Source organism: Leuciscus leuciscus, assembly GCF_965113295.1.
Source record: "Leuciscus leuciscus genome assembly, chromosome: 19".
Taxonomy (NCBI): Eukaryota; Metazoa; Chordata; class Actinopteri; order Cypriniformes; family Leuciscidae; genus Leuciscus; species Leuciscus leuciscus.
Genome location: NC_138743.1, coordinates 29,556,818 through 29,580,336, shown reverse-complemented (window position 1 = coordinate 29,580,336; position 23,519 = coordinate 29,556,818). Strand labels below are relative to the sequence as shown.

Here is a 23,519-nt window from a genome sequence, read left to right as displayed (position 1 = left end):
ACCAATCAATTCATATGGATTAGTTTTACAATCTCTTTATGAACTTTTTTCATAAAAAAAAGCTCTCAGATTTCATCAAAAAGTTTTTAATTTTTGTTTAGAAGATTTTACGGGTTTGGAACAACATATAATTTTTTTATTTTTGGGTGAACTAACCCTTTAACCTTACGTATATTCAAGGCTATTTAATGTCCATAAACTCATTAGTTAGCTAGAAAAAAAATAACTAGAGAAGAGCATTTTGCTAAATATATGCACTGTATTACATTCATTATATTTTTACTTAACCTGTTAGTGATGTCTTAATTTTTTAATTTAGGCTATGTTTGAATAAATCTATCATGAAAACAAGTTATTAGCCTACAGTTTATTGTTGTTTAAATGTATATATTTCACCAAGTTGAAACAACTCTGTTACTAATAAAGTTGATATAAAACTGCCTTATGTGCAATTTAAATGTTGTACAACTCAGTTTTAAATATTTGAGCATTGATTATAAAATAAGTTTGTTAAATTAATTGATTATTAATTTATCTAGTTTCGGTTTTCGGCCAAGTGCATCCAGAATATTTGGTTTCACTTTCAACCCAGAATTTTCATTTCGGTGCATCACTACACCTGATTAGGTCAGTTTTGTGAACCAGATCAACCGATTCATTGAAATGATCAGACTAAAACAAACAACAAACAATGATCAATAACAGTAATTTGGATACTTTTAATGATACTTATATTAAAGGGATAGTTCACCCAAAAATTAAAATTCTGTCAGTAACTGTGCATCACACACATGACCAGCGTCGGCCAATAGTGAGCCTACGTGTGACGTACAACACAGAAGCACTGCGCTATTACACTACGTGAACTCACTCGAGGCTCAGAGAGAAGGAAATGAATAGTGGAATAAAGTCGTTATTTTTGTTTATTTTTTGCGCACAAAAAGTATTCTCGTCGCTTGATAAACTTAAGATTGAGCCACTGTAGTCACTTGGACTGTATTAACGATGTCTTTAATAACTTTTCTGGGCCAGCCAGTTTCAATCCCTTAGAAGCCTATGGAGAAGTGATCCAGCTCTCAGATTTAATCAAAAATATCTTAATTTGTGTTCCGAAGATGAACGAAGGTCTTACGGGGTTGGAACAACATGAGGGTGAGTAATTACTGACAGAATTTTCATTTTTGGGTGAACTATCCCTTTAAGCTTAGCGTCAGTTCTGGCAGGTCACGTTAGTCAAGCACGCATCATCTGACTCTCAGCTTATCCAGGTCTACCTATAGGAATACGACACCTATCACTGTATACATATATAAGCTCTTTAAGTATTATCAGCAGCTATCGTACTTCTCAGGAGCTAATTTCCCTCCTCCGTCCCCAGCTCCTCCTCTCATCAGTCAGTATTTTGCCTTGAGTGCCCCTTGAATCAGAATAAATTCTCGAATTATGTTGTACTTTAAATCTTGAATTAATGATATCTGCAATACATTTTTGTTGGTTCTGTTCTGTTTACCCTAAGGGGGGTTATTGATGCTCTCCCTGCTCTTATCCCTGCTAGGCTGCATGGATGCGCAGAAATAGTCCTGACAGAAATAGTGCTTTTGTAAATTGAAATCTCCAGTCCCTGTTTATTGTACTTGGATGTAAAATTTGTAATTGCGTCTAAAATTTCTCCAAGTGTTTTCCACAAAAAAAAAAAAAAAGAAAGTTGTATGGGTTCTGAACAACATGAGGGTGAGTAAACAATGATATTTGGGGGGAAAATAATAAACTATTACTTAAAAAAAAAAGAGTATTACCTAACTCTATGAAGACGAGCAATGCGGAAAGAGCATTTCATAATTTACTGTAGAGGTGACACACTGTACTGTACCTTGTTTATTGCAGAACTACACACATCCAGAGTCAGCTCTTCTGCTCTTAAACCCTCTCTTTCTTCATTCCCGCTGTCTCTCTCTGGGCAATCCTTTACCCTAATCTCATTTCTCCATTCATTCACTCTCTCTTCACTGCCTCTGATTCAATCTTAAAAGTGGTCCACACGAAGGGCACACAAGCAATACAATCCAGGTCAATGTGAAACAGACCAAAGATACTCTACACCAGTTTAAAGAGCATCTATACTTTTAAACCATTTAAACTTCTGAAAAAGGGGATTGTGTAACTGAATGTGTATCCTCATGAACACAAACAAACTCTCCTCAAGTGCCAGGACAGAAATTCTCCCCAAGGATGATTTTGCAACTGGAGACGTCATAAATTAACCGCAAAGCATCAATTGTAAACCAACCGTAAACTTTGCATGTGGCTGTGACGATCCTGGGAATTTGCATCGCACGTCTCACAACACACGGCTGCAGAGAGACGTACTGAACTCAGACAGCCAAATAACATTAGCAGAGACATCATAGATGCAGTCATCAAACAAAACATGCTAAAACATTACAACCCAAGTTAGAATACATTCAAGTTATTCAAAAGTCTTTATAGAAAATGACATCTTGCATATATATGCTGTGTCATCCTACACAGTGGCGAGGTCACCTTTAAGAGAAAGCATGCGTAAGCACCTACCCTGCAGCCTCTGCATCTCGTTGGCAATCTCCCTGTCTGAACGGGCATAGCGCTGAGCAGATGCCATTCCACTGATTCCAAGTCAGTGGTGCTGATGCAGGGCAGCGGATGCGGCTCCACCCGAGACTTCTCCAATGATCTAGGATCAGCTGGATCAACCCTATATAAAAAGCGTAAATGTTTCTAATCAGTGCATGCCATGCAAACATACGGTTTCTTTCCTCCCTTTGAAGTTCTGTGCTTTCTGCAGGAAGCAGCCTCTTCCCCTCGCTCTCTTTCTGTAGGCATCAGCATTAGTTTTCACTGCCACCTGGTGTCCAATCAGAGTGCAGGTCTCGAGTGCAGTCTGTTGACCAATAGTGAGGCCCGAATCGAGTCCTGTGTGTTACTTTAGCAATGCCAGACAACATTACGCTAAGTGTTTCGATTAAAATGTTACATGTCTGAGCTTCTGCTCACGGAAAATGAAAAAAAGATGCTGGAATATGGCATATCTCAAGCATGGGATTCCATTAAGTGAAATTCGAGAGGGGCAGAAAAAAACTCCCATATGTAGCAGAGACACACTGTTATGCTTTTCAATTCCATTACCGGTTCAATCACACACGCGTGTTATAGGAAAAAAGCAAAGTGAAATGCCTGACTGGAGCGTTAAGCTCAGGATTCAGAGACCGCTCTGCTGAGTCTGCTGGTTTTCAAACAGCAGTGCTTAGCAATGACCTCTACACGGTCACTGCAGATGGATGTGAGTGAGTGTGAGAGAGAGAGAGAGCACAGCAAAGAAGTTACTGACATAAGTCCTTGTGCGCAGAGGATCTTATGTCATTCACATTCACTCATCTTCTCCATGAAGCCTCTGTGTCCTCCATCATTCTGAAGAGCCCATTAGGTGACAAACTGTTTAGAACCACATATGTGCAACATTATTTTCAAATGTTTTCCAAAAATAGAATACACAGAAAGAGAGTTTAACACTGTCGAGCAAATAAACAAACTAATTAGCAAACAAGATCAAGAACGGTGATGTCCAGGGAATTATTTGAAATGCATATCAGATAAAAAATCAGAGTTTAGCCTGAAATGATGATTAGCTGCAACATGTTCTCTGAAGAGTAACAGAGCCATCTGCTGTCCATCAAGAGAAGACTGATAGGATAGGATAGGATAGGAGGATAGTATAGGACAGGACAGGATAGGATAGAAGGATAGTATAGGACAGGACGGGATGGAATAGAGGAGCCATAAATAATACAAATAAATTACACAATAAGATGCCAAACAAAATATACAGGAAAAAATCTGATGAAATATAGAACATATCATGAAAATATTTTTTTTTGCAACTATTATACCACCATTTTTTTTTTCATGATTCATGTATTCTATAGACTATATTAAGGATGGAATAACAAGTTTGGCTTTCATTCCTGATAAATTAGAATGACTTATTTTATTTATTAATACAATACTAAACAAAATTTAGTGAGAGGAAAAAAACTAAATATATTATACAATGTGCAAAAAAATATAAAAAAATATTGTAGAACTATATTACTTTAGAACTGTAGACTTTTTTAGGATGAAATAAGAAGTTTGGCTTTTATTTCTGATATATTAATAAAATAATCTTTTTTTTATGAATTTGTTTTTTTGTTTTTTTTTAAGATTTCAGGTTATATAATGAATGTCTTCAATTGCAAAAATAAATAAACTCTTTCTCATCAATTATAGCCAAGAGGTCACAAACATGATTTGGCCATGTTCTTGTGGGCTTTTTTAAAGGGATACTCCACCGTTTTTTCATATTAAACTATGTTATTCCCTTAACTAAGACGAGTTGATACATACCTCTCTCATCTCAGTGCGTGCACTTAATCGCTCTGGCGCACGGCGACACTTTGATAACACTTAGCTTAGCCCAGTATATTCAATGGTATCTAACAGCAATGAATTTAGAAGTGACCAAACACATCAACGTTTTCCCTATTTAAAAACAGTTACACGAGTAGTTATACGACCAAGTATGGTGACACAAAATAAAACGTGGCGCTTTTCTAAGCGGGTTAAAAAGGATAACTATAATGTATGGCGGAATAGCACTTTTGGGAGTATTTCGACTCGGCGCAGTAAAAAGTCACACCTGGTCCTCTTCCTCTCACTTCTGTTAAAGGGATAGTTCACTTTGAAATAAAATTTTGGTATGTTATAGCTTACCTCAAGGGCATCCAAGATGTAGGTGTCTTTTTTTCCGCAGTAGTTTCAATTTTGATATTTTTAGGTCAAACCGTTCTTGTCTGTCAGTCAAATAATGCAGGTCTATGGTCACCACCTCAAAGAGCATGCACAGAGTCCAAATTAAAACAATTCCACATCGTCCAAATTAAACAATTTTCCATCGTAAGTACACATTGATGGCCTAAGACACGAAATGAGCGGTTTGTGTGAGAAAACGAACAGTATTTATATCGTTGTTACCTCTTGAACACAGCCATGTCCAAGTAATCTGATCTGACGTGTACGCAGACTGGTGCATAGATATATACACACTAGATGTCGCCTTGTCTACGGTTTCGTTCCAATGAACTGCAGTAGCCAAGGCAACATCTAGTGTATATATATATACCCGCCCGCGCCCTTACGTGTACTTACGATGGGGAATTGTTTAATTTGGACTCTGTGCTTGCTCTTTGAGGTGGTGACCATAGACCTGCATTATATGACTGACAGACAAGAACGGTTTGACCTAAAAATATCAAAATTGAAACTACTGCGGAAAAAAAGACACCTACATCTTGGATGCCCTTGAGGTAAGCTAAAACATACCAAAATTTTATTTCAAAGTGAACTATCCCTTTAATAGTGGGAAGAGGACCAGGCGTGACTTTTTACTGCGCCTTTTATTTTGTGTCACCCTACTTGGTCGTATAACTACTTGTGTAACTGTTTTTAAATAGGGAAAACGTTGATGTGTTTGGTCACTTCTAAATTCATTGCTGTTAGATACCATTGAATATACTGGGCTAAGCTAAGTGTTATCAAAGTGTCGCCGCGCGCCAGAGCGATTAAGTGCACGCACTGAGATGAGAGAGGTATGTATCAACTCGTCTTAGTTAAGGGAATAACATAGTTTAATATGAAAAAACGGTGGAGTATCCCTTTAATGCAAAAACACGTAAGAGGCTGAAAATGAAGTGTAATGTATACTTCAGAACTGTAAGGCAATCGCTGATATCTGCACTCCAAAGCAACAATGAGAGGAAATGTCAGTATAGGGCCTGTCCCGTTCCTCCCAGGCCAGCGGCTCTGTCCTAAAACCTCATGCTATCTACTGTTCTTAATCACTAACCTCCAGATACCCTTAATGAACACTATGAAAGGAAAGCACACTGAGGTGAAAGTGGTCTGGTTCAGGGCAAAATCCTGCTTTCTCTGCAGGGATCTTATCAGGGTTTTGTTTTTACAAAAGCTAGCCTCGCCAGGATAACCCAGCACAAAGTTGGCACTCTGCATGGAAAATCTGAAGCGTTGTGATGACCAGTCAGACTACAGCAGACAAAGTGGAACAGTTAAAGCTCAAAAATCTTGGAAATGGTGTTATGAGATCTTTTGTTATGAAATACATAGAAAAATGCTAGGGTTTCGTCTGTTTGGTTTTGATTTTATACTGTGCTTTTGTCAGCTGCCATTTCTATGTTAATTTACACATTGTAATATGTGGAAAAGACATTGTAAACATTAATGAATGTGTCCACATCCCTCTACTCTATTATTTTGAATGGCCATATTAAAAATAAAAAAATTGAATTAAATAATATTTTTCATGCTATTTTTAAACTGTATAGCATTATATTTTATTTATTATATTATAATAGAGATACACAACCATTTAATTTGGGGTCAGTACTGTGAAATAAATTTATACTTTTATTCAGCAAAGATAAATTATATTAATTTAAAAAACAAGTGACAGTAAAGAAAGCTTTACAATCACATAAATTACATTTTAAAATATATTAAAATAGATTTAAACTGCAGACTGGCAAAGTGCCATCATGGTGACACAATGGTATTGTTCATTGTATACGTCATTGTTCATGCCAAGCGACTGGAAGAGAAAGGAAAATAGGGACGAGTAAAATATGATGAATTTTGGCCAAGGGAAAGATGACAAATGACAGGAGGAGAAATGAATTTCACACACACCTTGATTCTCCTCCTCTCTGTACACTCCTCCCTTTCCTCTCCATCCCACAGGAACCCTGGTCTGCGGAGATAAGGACAGCCTGCTGCTAATTTTAAGCAGGAAAGGCAGGAAATGTGAAGTGAAGACTTTGCTTTTCCACAAACAACAGAGTAGCGACCCCGGCCTTGGAGAGGATCCTGTGTACCACAGTGCTGAGCAGTCTGGGGCTGAAAAAGAGACGCAGACAGAGAGAAAGAGAGAGAGAGAGGAGGGTCCCTAGAACTGGGGAGCTGGATAGATGCAGAGAGAGACACAAGAAAAAGTTAAAAGGAAGAGTGAGAGGAAGAATTGGAGGGGAAGAGACTGTGTCCCCTCTCGTCTCCCCTGTATCTCTGGAGGGAGCTATGGCGGATAACAGCACTCAGACCATTGTGGAGTTACTGGAGTCTGTCGGACTGAGTAAGATATTTTGCCATCTTTACACACTTGATATAGGGTTCTCTCACATACATGGAAATTAACTTACAATGTTACATTGTCAACTTTTTCAGAGTGTAGAAAATGCTGTCTCGAGTCGTTTAGGAGAACTCATTTTTCAACAGAAATGCAGACAGTAGTAACTAGCGGTAAAATATATTGGCAAAAACAGTCCATAAAAAAACAACACCGCCAATGTGCAGTTTTTTCCATTCGCTCTCTCCAAATGTCATTTCCAGATGATCCTTCACTCTGGACTGTGATTCCTTTCACCCAGGGAGAAAATTGCATATAAATATCCATATTATTTTACACACACAAGTCTCTAAAGAGTTTTTGATGTCATAGTCTTATAATAATACATAGAATTGTTATGTGCTGTGGTTAAAAATGGCTATAATTTGTCTGTTTCATTCAAATATAACACTAAAAGAACATATGGCTCCTATCCTATGCTTTTTAACCCAATTGTTCAAAAGTGTTGTCAGTTTCAAAAGGACCTACCAGATAAAAATCCTGTGTGCTAATGAAATTGGTATTTCTCTAGAGTAGACAATGGAATGCCATAACAGGAAGCTTCCTAAAATGCAAACTATTTAATTCACTTTAGCTGCAAAGGATAAGAAAACTTTGGGTGTGGCTTCTATTGTGGAATTTGGCCCAATTCTCAGCGACATTTCCATTAAGGGAAACAAAATAATAAGCGAATTATTCAATGAATAATGAATTATTCAGCTCATTTTGAAGGATGCATCAAGTGCATCCTTCATGTCCTTCAATCACGCACAGAAACATTTGCACACATTCCAATTCACAAAAATAACTGACGGAAAACGAGTCGGCGCAGAGCTTGTCTGAGTTCATTATGAAATGTAAGACAAAACATTGTTTGGCATAGATGTTATCTTTTGTTTTGGTGTAAATGTAATGTTTTATTTGTATAGGGACAGATACAATAAACATAGATAAAACTGTGACAACAGCCATCCAATGTGTGTATCATAGTGCTTGTAGCTAAAGCGAATTTGCAACACTTGTCCCAAATTATGGAAATTACACTAAACTGCCAATAATGTTAGCCCTCACTGTATTGCATTAACAAAAAGCCAGCAAATATAATGATTTTTAATACAAAGTATGTTTCCAATAAGTTTTAATAGTATTTTCATACCATGAGCATGGGGGCGGAAACAAATCTGTGACGTAGCCATGCAGACTTAAAAGACCATCTCAATCTAGCGTTCAATGCTGATAGGAGGATAGCCGCCCTAGAAGCCTCAGAAGGACTGGTCAAGGAAGGACACAGCCCTCCATTTGAGATGCACTCTTACTTCATGACCATTACAAAAAAAAAGTGTTCTATATAGTATGAATGTGTGACTACTGCAGTATGAATGAAATTTGGAGGTAGCCTATTACATCCGCCATGTTGTCATGTGACCCACAGCATCAATTGCATCGCTTCACTCCCATTCATAAATCCTCTTCCGTATCCATTAAATGTGCGCTTCAGAATCTCACCAGAACTAGTAGGTCATCCAGGTAATTTTTCGCCTTCTGTTTTATAAATACTGTGAATTCGAACATAATACTCAGCTCACATACTGATTTTTCACTTACTATATAGTATGGAAGTTGGCATATTTAGACACAGTATATGTGTTTTAAAATCAGCTTAAAATATCAAACATGTCTGATATCCTCTGACTTAATGGAATCACGTGAAGCAAAAAAAAAAAAAGTCTGTGCCCATCATACACTTGCATGATTTTCAGTGAAATCGGTCAACTCCGACTGCCCAAAACCTGCAGACTGGCTCAGACTATTGGCAACTAGTGTAGACTCAAACTGAAAAAACTTTTTTTTCTTTACTTTTTTTTACCACTTTCATTTTCTTTCCTTTCTCCAGGGGATGTGATTTTGGCCTTCTGTCTTTCTATGGTTGTTGGTCTTCTGCTGGGAGCTGTGGTCTATATGATCATGACCTGGACGTCTCGTCGACAGGCATCGGCCACCATCACGCGTGTACCCATCCACCAGCCCCGCTCCACCACCCGTTCGTCCTCACCACGCTCTCGGCCAGGCTACAGTCGGCACAGCAGTGGCTTCGACCGACGCAGCAATAATAGTCTGGCCAGCGCTGCCTTCTCCTTCCATCGGCAAACCTCGTCCTCACCGATAGACTATGGTGACTCACCGGGCCGCAAATCAAGCTTCCGGGCCTCTACCTTTCATCCTCTTCTTCAGTGTAGCCAGATTGCTCGCGAGGCAGAGGAAGGTGCCCAGGGGAGCCTGCCACGAACCCCCACTCTCACTGCCAGCCCTGGGGCGGCTGGATCAACCAGCACTGTCAGTTCTATGGTCACCCCACCCCGGGCCAGAACCCGACCGGATTCCTTCTGGGGCAACAACAATCTAAGGGGCTTCCATGCTGGCCAGACTCCACCACCTGCCTACGAGAGCATCATACGAGCCTATCAGGAGACGACCACGTGAAGGAAGGGGACATGCTACTGTTATGGGGGAAGATGTACATGCATTAATAGACTTGGACAGGAAAATTGGACAACTGAAAGCAATATTGATGGAACTTAAATTGACATGGCCAGTTTGTTTAAACTTGTATGTGTTGTATGTGTATATGTGCATATTTCTGTTTGTTCATAAGTATGCAAAGTCAATCGAAAATATCAGAAAGTGTTTGAAAGAGAGAGTAAGATGTTTTTTGTTTCTATAGGTTGATTCAAAAAAAGCCAAAAGATATATGTTTGTGTAAGAGAGAGAGCATGAAATGTTGAAGGTCGCAATAAGCATGAGGACATATCTCTGAGACCTTTATTCTGATCTCTATTGTAAATTCCAAGAAAGACAGTTATTGCAAACACTAATTTAAAATAGTTTTGCAACAAACTCATTAAATTGTGTATTTATTGGCTTGTTTTCTGGGAACTCTAGTCTTTTGGAATCATTGTAAATATTTCCCAATGCAACTGTACTTGTAAAAATAAACGATGCATTTTGCAATAGCTTTTTGTCTAAAACATCTGCATGTTTTAACTGAGCCAAATGCCTTCATACATAGAAAGCATTATACACATCATAAAAGTAAAAAAAAAAAACATTCTGTCAAGATTTACCCACCCTCATGTGACCATCACTTACTTTCTTCTGTGGAACACAAAAGAGGATACTTGAAAAAAGTTTGTTTTCCAATGAAAAAAGTCAAATGTTGTTTGTAGTTTGAACCCTGGTGTTCTTCAAAATATATTCGTGTTCCGCAGAAGAAAGAAAGTCTTACAGGTTTGAAACAACATAAGCTAAATGGAAACAGAATTTTTATTTTTGTGTGAACTATCCTTTTAATGTGTCAGTTTTAGAGTGTTAAACATGAATGAACAGAACAAGGACGAATGTTAAGGGGTTTTCAAGAGGGTTTAGAGCACACACATCCTGGAAGTGACCTGGCATCCTTGAAGTGACCATGCACGGATTTCCCTGACAAGAGGAAGGAATTGTCTCAACAGGTTTAAATGTATGCTAACGAATTAAAAGTTTATAGACATACTGTGCCAACTGCACAACTGACTTAGATATCCTGTTTGGTGTTAGTTTCGTACCGTCAATATTCTAGCAAAGTATTCTGGACTAGGACTTTGTGAAAAAATTCTGGACTAGGACTATTACAGGCAGGCGTGAAAACATTGAACAATAGAAGTGAGCATTACGGTAGGACATTTTCGATGCGTGCCACTGACTTTGCGGTACTTACGGTAATGGCGCTCTACGTCAAAAACAGTCTTGAAAACAGTTCCTGTTTATATTTGCTGTCAAGCGTGATTTTTTTCAATGCCGCGTTTTTCGGAAGGAACGTCAGTTTTATAGGTAAATTGCACATTTAACGTAGTTTCATTCGTTAAATGACAATTTTGTACGTACGTACGCACGCAATGAATTTCGCTAGAATGCCTTCCAACTATTCGGCTTTTTTCATGATGTAACTTACAAGCCGACTGGTTATTAAACCTCATCAAATGACGAATTATCACCCTTTTAAGATGTTTAGTATGCAGTTAGCCTGATATCAGCAGTCTCTATAACTAAAGAAGTGTGCTGAGTGTTTCCAAAACTGAATAGAGAGAATGAAAACAACTGACAGTGACTCCTCTGGCATGTCATGACTCCACCACCTCTTCTTTAACCTTTAGCATCTAGGTTATTATCGACGTGAGAAGATCACCAGCAATCATAAAACAGCTGGTAGCCTTTATATGTCTCACCGGCCCTCTGGCCAAGAATTGATGTGTGCAATCGTCTGATATCTGCGAGGGAAGCCAATGTCTGTGTCCGCCATGCGACTGATCCGCGTCCGGCGGCTGAGCAGCAGCACTGGACCTGCGGTGAAGAGGGCACTGCCATGGAGAGATCTTAGTAAGAGCCTGAACCTACTGACATGCCCACCTTCACTGCATTTATGGTGCAAAAAAAAAAAAAAGAAAGGTTGTCTAGGAATGCAGCTCACTTGAATTTGAGACACAGCCTTAATATATCTGGCACTTTCCAAGATACCTACCAAATAAAACAGGGCCTGATAATCTTAAATGTATTGTTTGTGACTTTGGGACATCTCTACATACATTTTAAAACCCTTATTTAAATTTTTTATTTTTTAAGATAAACAAATAATATTTTGTTGTTATTCATAATTTACACTACCATTCAAAAGTTTATGGACAGTAGGATTTTTTTAACAATACTTTTATTTAGCAAGGACACATCAAAAGTGTCAGTAAAGACATTTATGTTACAATTGATGTTAAACTGTTACAAAAGATTTATATTTCACATAAACACTGTTCTTTGAAACTTTATTCATTAATGATCCATTCATTAAGATTGTTAATAATAAAATGTTTCTTGATCACCAAATCATCATATTAGAATGATTTCTGAAGGATCATGTGACACTGAAGACTGAGCAATGACTGCTGACAATTCAACTTTGCCATCACAGGAAAAAAATACATTTTATATTCAACAATTCTTATATTCAAATAGAAAATAGTTATTTTAAAGGAACACTCCACTGTTTTTTTAAATGGGGCTTATTCACCTTCTTTCCTACATTTAGATAGGTGGGCAAATGCATTTTTGTCTCAGTGCATGTATTGTTTTAGTTTGACAGGGTCGGTGCGAGCTTAGCTTAGCTTAGCTTAATGAATGGAATCCTTTGTTGCCAGCTAGCATGTCCTGAGTAAAAGTGATCCAAAAAACCCCCCACCTAATTACTTCTTGTGGCCTGCGTATTCACAACGAGTACAAATAGCGATGCAGATTAACAATAGGCGATTTCCTAGGCAGATATTTACTTGGGACTATATTAGGGGGAAGCACAGGCAAAGCACTTCTACTTGGGCGCAGAGATATCACGCAACACATGAAATCCTCACGTCCTCAGGCTGTTGTTGAGCGATCGCAACCTCCTCCTCCTGTCGTTCTATTTCCAAAGCACGCAGCTCATGTTCTGAAAACTCTGGTTCATAGAGGTTTAGTTCTGGATCTTGACTGTCTGAGAAGTCACCCTCTTCGTCTCTCACAAAATCAGCCATGTTCATCGCCATTCATGTACTGTAGGAAAAACAGCCAGCTACTATTCACGCCGGTATGTTGACGGAAGTCGTGGGATTTCATGTGTTGCGTGATATCTCTGCGCCCAAGTAGCAGTGCTTCGCCTGTGCTTCCCCCTAATATAGTCCCAAGTAAATATCTGCCTAGGAAATTGCCTAGTGTTAATCTGCATCGCTATTTGTACTCGTTGTGAATACGCAGGCCACAAGAAGTAATTCGTTTTTTTTTATTATTATTTTTTTATCACTTTTACTCAGGACATGCTAGCTGGCAACAAAGGATTCCATTCATTAAGCTAAGCTAAGCTAAGCTCGCGCCGACCCTGTCAAACTAAAACAATGCATGCACTGAGACAAAAATGCATTTGCCCACCTATCTAAATGTAGGAAAGAAAGTGAATCAGCCCTATTTAAAAAAACGGTGGAGTTTTCCTTTAAATTGTAATAAAATTTCACAATATTACTGTTTGACAGTTATTTTGATAAAATAAATGCAGCTTAGTTCAGTGTAAGAGACTTATTACAAAAACATTTTAGAAAATAATACGACCCCAAATCTTTGAATGGTAGTCTATATTTCCCATAAAAAATACATTTTGTTTGTGGCTGCTACATTCCCATCAGTCCTGCATGATAGTCCCTGCATGCTTTATTTACTGCTTTGATAAATTGACAGATTTATTCCGAATGCTTAACTGAATAATACTGAATGCTGGTCTTCATCTCTTTCTTGTCTCTAGGAAAAATAGCAAAAGTGACAGGAGCAATAGTATTGGGGTAGGTTTGCAGATTCTTATTTTTTATTTTTGCATGTATTGATGGCATGTATTCGACAAGCCATCAATCAAATGATATCATACAATTTTGCAGAGAATGTCAGAGGAAGCAGATGTTAAAAGTAATAAATCTTCTGAGCCAGATTTGTTATCCCTCTCTGAAACATATTGTGACTTTATCAAGTTTGCTTACACAGAGGCTGTGTTTTCATCACATATGAGGTGGTTACTCTCAACCAGGCCCTCACTATTGACACCAGTGCAATACTACAGGAGAAGCACAAGTCCTACATCTACCTGACTCACGCCACTAATAGGGAACAAGAGAGCCTTGCTTCTGGTACATTCAGTTTTCACGCTTGTGTGTTTTTGTGCTTGAGAGAGTGTGTAAATATCAGTGAGCTGAAAGATCAATTTGCATTTACATTTATTCCTCATAGCAACTTGCAAATGAGGAAATACTACACCACTACTGCAAACGAATGTGCCTCAGTGGTCCTGATTTGCTTAAGAAAGTACTTGCTAGTGATGAAAATGAGACGCTTTGAACAAACAATTTGTGGTATTTGTCTGGAGTTATAAAACAATGAAGCACCCGAGACTCAAGTAGCGAACGTCATCTCTATTTTTTACTCCTTCACCTCTGTTCTCACACACATTACATCATTACACAACAGTTCAGGCTTTCTTTTCAAAATAGTAGTCAACAATAAAATCCAATCCACTAACACAACAGACCAGTTTTTTTGCTTCAAGAGTTCTTTGGCTTTACAGACAGTACATAAATTAAGTTTTTGAAGGGGCATCATATAGTCTTCAATTAGATTAAATTTTTTTGATAGTATATTATAAATGTATTGTTCTATATTTTTTACAATTAGACATTAAAACAGGCCATTTGTGTATTACAATTGATGGATGATTGTTGGAATTTATTAATTGCCCTCAACAGACAATATTCCTGTTTCAGGCCTCGCTATCAAGACCAGGAAGGAGCTTCATAAAGCAGCTAGAAAGTTTCTTGAAATTACATCAAGAGTTCTTCGTCACCCACTGGACGGTGAGTAGTTTCATCTCTGTTTGATGGCAATGACAAGTCATGGAGCCTGTTAATGCTTTTAACTAGATGTCACCTGTAGTTATTCAGAGAGGAATTGACATGGAATATTGTTCTGTTTTAAATGGAACAGGTATCTCTGTTCTTAATGTGCAATCTAATACACTGCTTTAAAACAATTTATTTTTATTTTTATCACAGCATACTTGGCATCAGGTTTGAGACTGAAGGGTAGTTTATAATATACATTACTGTTCAAAAGTTTAGGGTCAGTAAGATTTTCTTAAAGAAATGAGTACCATTATTCAGCAAGTATGCTTTGCATTAAATTGATAAAAAATGACAGTAATACATTTGTTACAAAATATTTCCATTTCAAATAAATTTTATTCATCAAAGAAACGTGAACACATCACAATTTGCAAAAAATATTTGGCAGCACAACTGCTTGATAATACTTCTGTTTATAATAAGAAATGTTTCTTTAGCATCAAATCAGCACATTAGAATGATTTGTGAAGGATCATGTGACACTGAAGTCTGGAGTAATGGTGCTGAAAATTCAGCTTTGCCATCCAGGAATAAATTACATTTAAAAATATATTAAAATAGAAAACAGTCATTTTAAGTTGTAAAAGTAATACATAAGATGTGTATCACATAAATGCATCCTTGGTGAAAATAGGAGCCTTCTTTCAAAAACATAAAAAAAATCTTACTGACACTTTTGTATGGTAGTGTATGTTTAGCACAAACCAGTTTAGCAAAGTGTGCCATAGTAGTAGACTGATAGACTATAGAAAACTTTACTGTACTCTATGTTTAACTGAAGGCATCTGTTTCCATTTGACTTTTGCTAAAATCATTATTTTCAAATTAAATCATGATTTTAACATAATTTCTAGCGTGTCATTGTATTTGTAGTTATGTGAAATGAGCATGTGTTCATTTTGTTTTTTAAATTAGAGCGTCTCAGTCATCTAGACGCAGATCCTAATGAATGTGCGCTATGGATGCTGCTGAAAAGAACCTTCTCTGCTGACCGGGCCGTGAGACAGCAGGCTGTGCAGGAACTGGCCCAAAATCACCACTGGCAGGGTGAGAGACAGCAGCACTTCAATCCCATTATTACAAAATTTATTGCCATTAATGTTCTTGCTGGAAAAAAAAAACTATTTCTACTTCTCTTGCCCACCAGAGAAAAAAACACATCACTATATATTCTGTGAGCTCTGATTGATCTTTTGTCTCATCCGACACAGATTATCAATACCGGACTGCAGCACAGGTGGTAGATCAGCGCACATCTGTGGCTCTCGCCCGCATACCTAACGTGGACCTGCGCTTCTTTCTCCCTCCTCCTCTACTGCCACACTCTGATGATGTGGGTAGCTATCATTCAGACAAAAGCCAAATTGAACTGCTGTCAGCTACTAGTGCTAATGTTTTGTGCATGTATAGGATATATCAATAGAAGAGGAACTTAGGCAGTTACTGGGATCTCTGCCCCTGTCGGAGGTGGATCAGTGTGTGCAGTACTTTACTTCCCTGGCACTTCGAGAGAGCAGCCAATCACTAGCCTCTCAACGGGTGAGTCATAAACACACTCAAGCTATAGAGTGCAACAGCCAGCATCTGCAAATAAAGATCCCATTCATTTTCTCAGTAGGGGAACTGATTTTTAACAATAGCTTATAAACTTTTGTGAGCTACAAGGTTGTTCATTGATATTGCTGTATATGGCAACTTATGTCTTACATAATTGTTTAACAGTGGAATTCCAGGTGATAAACCAATCAGAAAATCAAAACCGGCTAACCACTCCCATGAAACACTGTGAATGTAATTGTCAATCTCCCTACACTCTCAAACTACTTTAATATTTGTATAAATGTGCATATTTTGCAATGAATATAGAAATATATTATTTAATGAGCATCTTTAAATCCATTTACATTTTTTATTTCATTTAAGTCATTCACAATGTTTCATAGGATTGTAGTTATTTCCCGTACTGAACACCGTCTTGTACCTTAGTCTATTTGTTCAGTTTTCAAATATTTTTTTTTTTTACTTCAAATCAAAGTTTATAATGTTGTGATTCACTTCGTAGCTGGTAGGTTTGGTTCATTGCTTAAAATTCTTTAACAAAGCCTTTTTTTTAAATCCCCATGGGAAATATGAATGGGAAAAACACTTCCAGAACCAAGGGTGCTGAAAAAGTGAGCAAGCACTGTTGCACTCTATTTGGTCGAATTTATATCCAGAAAAAAGAGACAATCCGTTAGCTGTGCATTTGGTCTGTGGTCATAGGGAGGGCTGTGGTGTTTTGGAGGAAATGGGTTGCCCTACGCCCAAAGTCTCACTTCTACCCCCTCTGAGAAGGTGGAGACATTCTGCCTGCAGGCCCTGGTCCAGCACTCAAAGGTGAAGATTTACAAACTCTGCTAAATGACATGTATTTTGCAACAAGGAAGTAGCCGATGATCAAAGAAAACAGGATGCTTGTGTATGATGAGTGATGTTTTGTAGATATTCTGGATGTGACTCCGAAAGACAAAATGAACGTATAAAGTTCATACACTACACGGTTGAGTACATAGTGCATAAGTACATAGTGTACTAGTGTATAGTGTTTCATTTGGGACACAGCTAGTGTTTTTGCTGTCAAAGAGACACTGTCAGGGTCTGAATCGGGCTCAAATTTGTTTGAAATTGACGCCAACCTCAGTATTTACACCAGAGAAGAACTCGCTGTTATGGAGGGGTGGGACATTTCCCGAACACGCGCTAAGGGCTGCCAATCACAACACACTGGGCCATCGAAATCAGCATGTTCAGGCCAGACTGGGTAGAGAAGAGCTGTAATAATGTAACAAATAAAAAAATGTGTTTTTTGAACAATCAAGCATGAAAATATATTCTAGTACACCCCAAAAACAAAATCAAGACTTTGTAAAAGGGCATAATAGGACCCCTTTAAGCCCAATTTGACTTGAGCAAATCATTGTTGGTTTTAATAAACATATAAATTCAAAGCATTTCCAATTGGGTTGTTCTTTGTTCACAGGTCCGCAGTCATTGTGACCACATTGTTGCTAATGGAGGACTGCAGCTCTTGCAAAGAGTCTACCAGCTTCGCAGAGACTCCCCGAAAATTCAGTGCAACATTGTGCGAATTATTGGAAATCTCGCGCTGAATGAGAGTGCACACACGGCCATAGTGCAGTCGGGTACTTTAGTATTACTGATTTATGAGTTAGGTTTAATGTTGAATAGAGTATTTATTTTATTTTATTTTGTGGTTGTCCTTAAGGTTGGATGTCTGTCCTGGCTAAGATGATCCAGTCACCACACATCATGCAGGCATCTTATGCTGCCCGCGCTTTAGCCAATTTGGACAGAGATGCAGTAAGGCAGAAGTACCAGGATGGAGTTTACATTTTGCACCCACAATGCCGCACAAAGTAAGCATGCTAGCTTATTTGGACTGCCTCATGCTCACCAAGGCAGCATTTTTTTAATCAATAATACAATAAAAATAGTACAATTAATACAATTTAAAATAATCATTTTCTGTTTTAGTATATTTTAAAATGTACTTTATTCCTGTGATGGCAAAGCTGAATGTTCAGCATCATTACTCCAGTCTTCAGTGTCACATGATTCCTCAGAAATCATTCTATTGTGCTGATTATTGTTCAAGAAACATTTCTTATTATCAATGTTGAAAATAGTTGGAAAGTTCAAAAGAACAGCATTCATTTGAAATAGAAATCTTCTGTATCATTATAAAAGTCTTTACTGTCACAAGATTAATTGAATGCATCCTTGCTGAATAAAAGTTATAATTTCTTTAAAAAGAATCTGATTGTCCCCAAACTTTTAAAGGGTAGTGTAGATGATTTGTTTTACTAATATATGTTTTCCATATTTATTCAGCCAGCCAATCAAAGCTGATGTTCTCTTCGTGCACGGCCTCTTGGGAGCAGCTTTTAAAACATGGCGTCAAAAGGACCCTGACGTGACGGATGATGACAAGGTGGAGGGGGTCCGAGAGGACTACACTGAATGCTGGCCCAAGGTCAGATGTTTTATTGAAGAAACATATGGGTAAAATCTCAGTTACCAAAATACTATTTGCGGTATAATGGCATTACAGAGCTTCAGAGGTATTTTGAAAGTCAGACCAAAGTCCAAAGTCAGGAATTCAAATCTTGTATTTTCCACAGTCATGGTTGGCTGAAGACTGTCCAAACCTCAGGATCCTGTCTGTGGAGTATGACACCCATTTAAGTGACTGGAAGGCTAAGTGTCCTGCTGAAAACCAAAGGTAAACAGTCATGGTGTGAATATTCAATGATCTACATCAATAAATCATTTGATTAGCTCAATGTAGCATACATGGTGTCAATGTTTGTTTAGTGTTTTTTTCTTTTCACTTTTTGTGCTATACAGGAAGTCCTTGGCCTACAGGAGTCAGGAACTGCTGAGGAAGTTGAAGGATGCAGGTGTAGGGGACAGGCCTGTGGTCTGGGTAGCCCACAGTATGGGAGGTTAGTCCATGGTGGGTCTTACAATAACCAGCACCTGAATATGAGAGTAACTTCCAAATCTTCCTGTTACATTTATTTGCGATAGAATAGCTTTTTACAAAATAACAAAACAAAATCCTATTACAATTGCTGTTTGAACTGCATTTAAAACTGCCACTGCTTATATATATGAAATAGTTGAAATAGCTCAACACAACAAATGTTTCAAGTTGTTTCCCCAAATTTAACTGAAAATGCAACATTTAATGACTTCTGCAGTCTCAAAATTATTCAACTCCTACGTGGCAAGCATCTGTAATACTTAGTAGAACACTTAGTATCCTGTTCCTTATTTGTGAAGGGCGATGATATCTTCTCTTTTTGTACCATTATTTTGACTGAGACATATTTCTAACATGCAGTCAAACGTGACACTCAACAAACCTAGCCAGTTCAGATATTTAATGTGTTCTAGCTCAAGCACACCTTGTGCAACTAATGAAGCCCTTGATAAGTTGCATCAGGTGTGCTTGAGACAACACTTGTTTTGCAGATTTGGGCTGTTGTGAGGGATTCTGTTCAGGGGGTTGAATAATTTTGAGACTGCAGAAGTCATTATCAGTTGCATTTTCAGTTGAATTTGAAACCACTTGAAACATTGGTTGTGTTGAGCTATTTCAATTACTTTTGTTTGATTTGTTCTGATTTGCAATAGGGGTTGAATTATTTTGATTACAACTGTGTGTGTATATATATAAATATATATATATATATATATATATACATATACATTTTTAACAGGGACTTTATTTTTTAATATTTGTTTTTGTGGTTTACCAAAAGACTTTTGTAATATGGGGTCTGTTGAGTAACTCTGTATCATAATTTGATTCATAGGTTTACTTGTGAAAAAGATCCTCTTAGATGCCTCAAAAGATCCTGATCTCAGTGCACTGATCAAGAACACAAAGGGAATTCTGTTCTACAGTGTTCCTCATCACGGCACATTCATGGCTGGGTATTCTGTAAATGTCCGATACCTCCTGTTTCCTTCCATTGAAGTGAAAGAACTATGTAGAGGTATGATGTGATTTCTTTTTGTTCTCTGAATTTTAATATAATGTCAAAGGTGCAGTAAGCGATTTCTGAGAAACACTGTTGATATTTGAAATCAACCCAACCAAACACACCCCTCCCTTCATTGCTCTGTCCTCAAATTGTACGAACACTCAGTGCAAGAATGGATGTCTCTTTATCATTGCTGAAGCAAAGCAAAATAATGCTTCTCAAAAAATAAAGCGAATATGATGAACAAACAACGAGGAAGAGCAAAAAATTAACATACAGGACACAAGAGCAGCAGCACACCAGCTCCAGACAAACAATGACACTCAAAACTGTCCTGTTACTATAGCTAACATTACAACAACCGCATATCTTGTATCTGTGAAACAGCAAAAGCAATGTTACTCACGTATGGAGCAGAAATATCGCAACCTCTGTGTCCGTTTTCAGGATTTCCCAGCGCTGGATAGCTTTTCTCATATTAACTTGCTTCCTAAAGCTTTTGCCTGATCATAACTCTTCTTTTTCCAGTGATATTCCTCTGAACTTTTCTATTTTGTAATGTCTCTCAGACATCTCTCTTTCTACAGTCTTTCTTCAAATATCCCTCTCTCCTCCCCCATCATCACACCCCCTACTGCTGATTGGCTACAAGTGTGTTGTGGTTCATGATCCGATCCACTTTCAACAGCGTTTCTCAGATATTGCTTACTGCACCTTTAATTCCTCCTGTTAAGATTCAGATCCTACAGTATGTCTCAGTTCACATCATTTTTCTGTTCATCTATTTCTACTCAGACTCTCCAGCTTTGCGGGACTTACATGAAAATTTTTGTAGCATTGCAAAGGATCAAGAGTACAAGGTCCTTAGCTTTGCAGAAACACTGCCAACATCCATTGGGCCAATGCTCAAAATTTTGGTAGTTCCACCCCAGTCGGCAGGTAGGTCAGAGCAACTGAACAACAAGCAGCAGCAGTTCTTTCTTATCATCATCATTCTCGATTAGAAAACAAAATTTCTCCTTTTTCTCATTCAGATCTGGGTTTTGGGGACCTCATCCAGGTTGATGTGGATCACCTCAACATCTGCAAGCCAGAAAAAAAGGACACTTTTCTCTATAAACGTACTTTACAATTTATTCAGGATGCTCTTGGAGGACAGAGAATGAAGTAAACTCTTAAGTCCACAGTCCAAAACCAATCTCTTGCCATGTCATTGCCTCTTGAGGATTCAACCATTACATTAAAAAAAGTATAGTTTTACCTCTGACTGAAAGGAAGTACTAAAATTGCAACTGATTTTTTTTTTTCATGTTCCTTTAACCATTTCCTATCCATTTATTTGTGAAATGGAAACACCACTGACCTTTCAGTTTTATTTATTTTTTCTTTTCAGTATTAAATGCTTGCCAATATGAATATGCTTTGTCAAACATCTTAGTTTACCTTTTCATGTGTTTTGCCCTCTTCACCATTGCCTTGTACTGTATTTTGCTTCAATTAGAGAACTTGAGAACTTTTCAGCTTTTACTTTACCTTTAAGCTATAACAAAAAGAAATGAGGATCAAGTTTATTGTTTACTATATCACGTCACATTTTAAAACTCATTTATAGAAAGTCCGTTTTATTTATTCTTGGAAGAAAAAGAAATATTTAATAACACAGACTTAAAACTAGCCTTATTTTCTTAACTCACCAGCCTTCTTTGTATCCCTACCTCAGACACAGGTTGGTCGTGATCTTGGCTGTCATTTTCCAGTATTTTTGTACTAATGTATTAATTGTAGTACTTGCATGGGACCCTACGACTTTTATTTTGATGGTGACTGTGCAAGACACAATAATTGTGAAATCTTTATCACGCTGAATAAAGCTGTGTGTCCTAACTTTATATTCCACTTAAATCATATACTTTTACTCAGGGCCGTGCACAGACATTTTGAGGGGCAGTGGCTTAAACCAAAAAATGGGGCACTATAAGGAGTTTGAATGAGGCAGTATCATCTTAATATAGAAAATTAAAAACAACTCTTTTATATGGGCAACAAGATTACAATTAGGATTTAGTGCAAAATCAATTTATGTTGTTATAATTACTCTTCCAATTAAATAATTCAATGTCAATGCCAGTTTAACTGTCTGATGCTCAGTGGGCTCTCACTCTCTGAGCTGCCTCGTCCTATGGAAGAAGTATAGACATTTAATTTAATATTATACAGTTAAAGTATAAATTGAAATGATATACACTATACAGGTTACAACAGTTATAAAGTCACACCGGGGTAAAATGCGCATTTGACTTATACCACTCAATGGCACAAATTCTGCTCAGCACTTTTTTTCATAAACGCTTTTGATGATGGACTTGGAAATTTGGCTGATCATTGACTTGATCAAAGTTGATTCTGTGCTAATTTAATCTACTATTTTATATATTTTTTAATGTTTTAGACTTATGTAGCAATTTAAATACAAAGATCTCAAGAATCTTGTTTCTGTATTTTTTAAATGAAAATTATGACAGATAGCCTATATTTATTGAACAAACATTTATTATTTAATTTATCAAAATAACTCCAAATTTTTTATAAACTTTGCTAAAGTGATTGGTTTGAACAAGTATCAACTTAGACATTATTAAAAGCATATTAATTTGTGTACCTCCTTGCCACCTCATACATTAATACGATTTTTAAACAAACCACCTTTCTGATTTATTTTCACACAAAATCTGTTGCTCCATCAATTTTCAAACATATATTGTTCTGCAATCATACACTGGGAGTAGTGAAAATTAGAATTCTTGTTCAATCAAATTATTTAACCTGATCTAATCTAATATAAATAACACTAATAAATAAATCACGAATAAATAAATAACATTTTCTGTTGTCTGCAGATTTTGTAGACAAAAAAACAATGCCTTCACAAAATTAGAAGAACAGAGTGAGAAAGAGCAAAGACAAAGCCTATTCAACATTGCAAAAATTGAATCAAAGTTCTAGAAAGCCAAGAGGGTAAATCATGTATAGAATATTTAGCAGACAGTTTTTCACACTTTAACTCCTGTAAATATATTTCCCATTATAATCAGTTGCCTTAGTTGATATACTAGTATCTATCTATAACATACATCATATTTATAATATTTTAATGAGACCATATTAACATTATACATAATAAAAAGGTAATATACTATATTATCTAAATGTGTTATAATCTAAATGAAT

The 23,519-nt window shown here is 37.2% G+C and overlaps 2 protein-coding genes across 2 annotated transcripts; both read left to right on the top strand.

Moving 5' to 3' along the window:
- Nucleotides 1-6,817: 6,817 nt before the first annotated feature.
- myct1a (myc target 1a) lies at nt 6,818-10,257 on the top strand. The gene is made up of 2 exons (XM_082147641.1): nt 6,818-7,213; nt 9,141-10,257. The coding sequence occupies exons 1-2, from the start codon at nt 7,159-7,161 to the stop codon at nt 9,725-9,727; spliced, it is 642 nt and encodes a 213-aa protein (XP_082003767.1). The 5' UTR covers nt 6,818-7,158; the 3' UTR covers nt 9,728-10,257.
- A 659-nt stretch (nt 10,258-10,916) lies between these two features.
- serac1 (serine active site containing 1) lies at nt 10,917-22,180 on the top strand. The gene is made up of 17 exons (XM_082147632.1): nt 10,917-11,113; nt 11,437-11,659; nt 13,596-13,632; nt 13,829-13,971; nt 14,602-14,691; nt 15,655-15,786; nt 15,951-16,072; nt 16,150-16,278; nt 17,002-17,115; nt 17,759-17,921; nt 18,005-18,155; nt 18,631-18,772; nt 18,921-19,021; nt 19,147-19,244; nt 20,121-20,303; nt 21,087-21,230; nt 21,326-22,180. Exons 2-17 carry the CDS (start codon nt 11,566-11,568, stop codon nt 21,460-21,462), a joined length of 1,980 nt encoding a protein of 659 aa, XP_082003758.1. The 5' UTR covers nt 10,917-11,113; nt 11,437-11,565; the 3' UTR covers nt 21,463-22,180.
- The last annotated feature ends 1,339 nt before the right edge of the window (nt 22,181-23,519 follow it).

Excerpts from the sequence above, each read along its gene's own strand:
- myct1a (XM_082147641.1), top strand. The coding sequence starts at position 7,159 with ATGGCGGATAACAGCACTCAGACCATTGTGGAGTTACTGGAGTCTGTC. Across the intron at positions 7,214-9,140 it reads ACTGGAGTCTGTCGGACTGA|GGGATGTGATTTTGGCCTTC; the intron begins GTAAGATATTTT and ends TCCTTTCTCCAG.
- serac1 (XM_082147632.1), top strand. The coding sequence starts at position 11,566 with ATGTCTGTGTCCGCCATGCGACTGATCCGCGTCCGGCGGCTGAGCAGC. Across the intron at positions 17,922-18,004 it reads CACGGCCATAGTGCAGTCGG|GTTGGATGTCTGTCCTGGCT; the intron begins GTACTTTAGTAT and ends GTTGTCCTTAAG. Across the intron at positions 18,156-18,630 it reads CACCCACAATGCCGCACAAA|CCAGCCAATCAAAGCTGATG; the intron begins GTAAGCATGCTA and ends ATATTTATTCAG.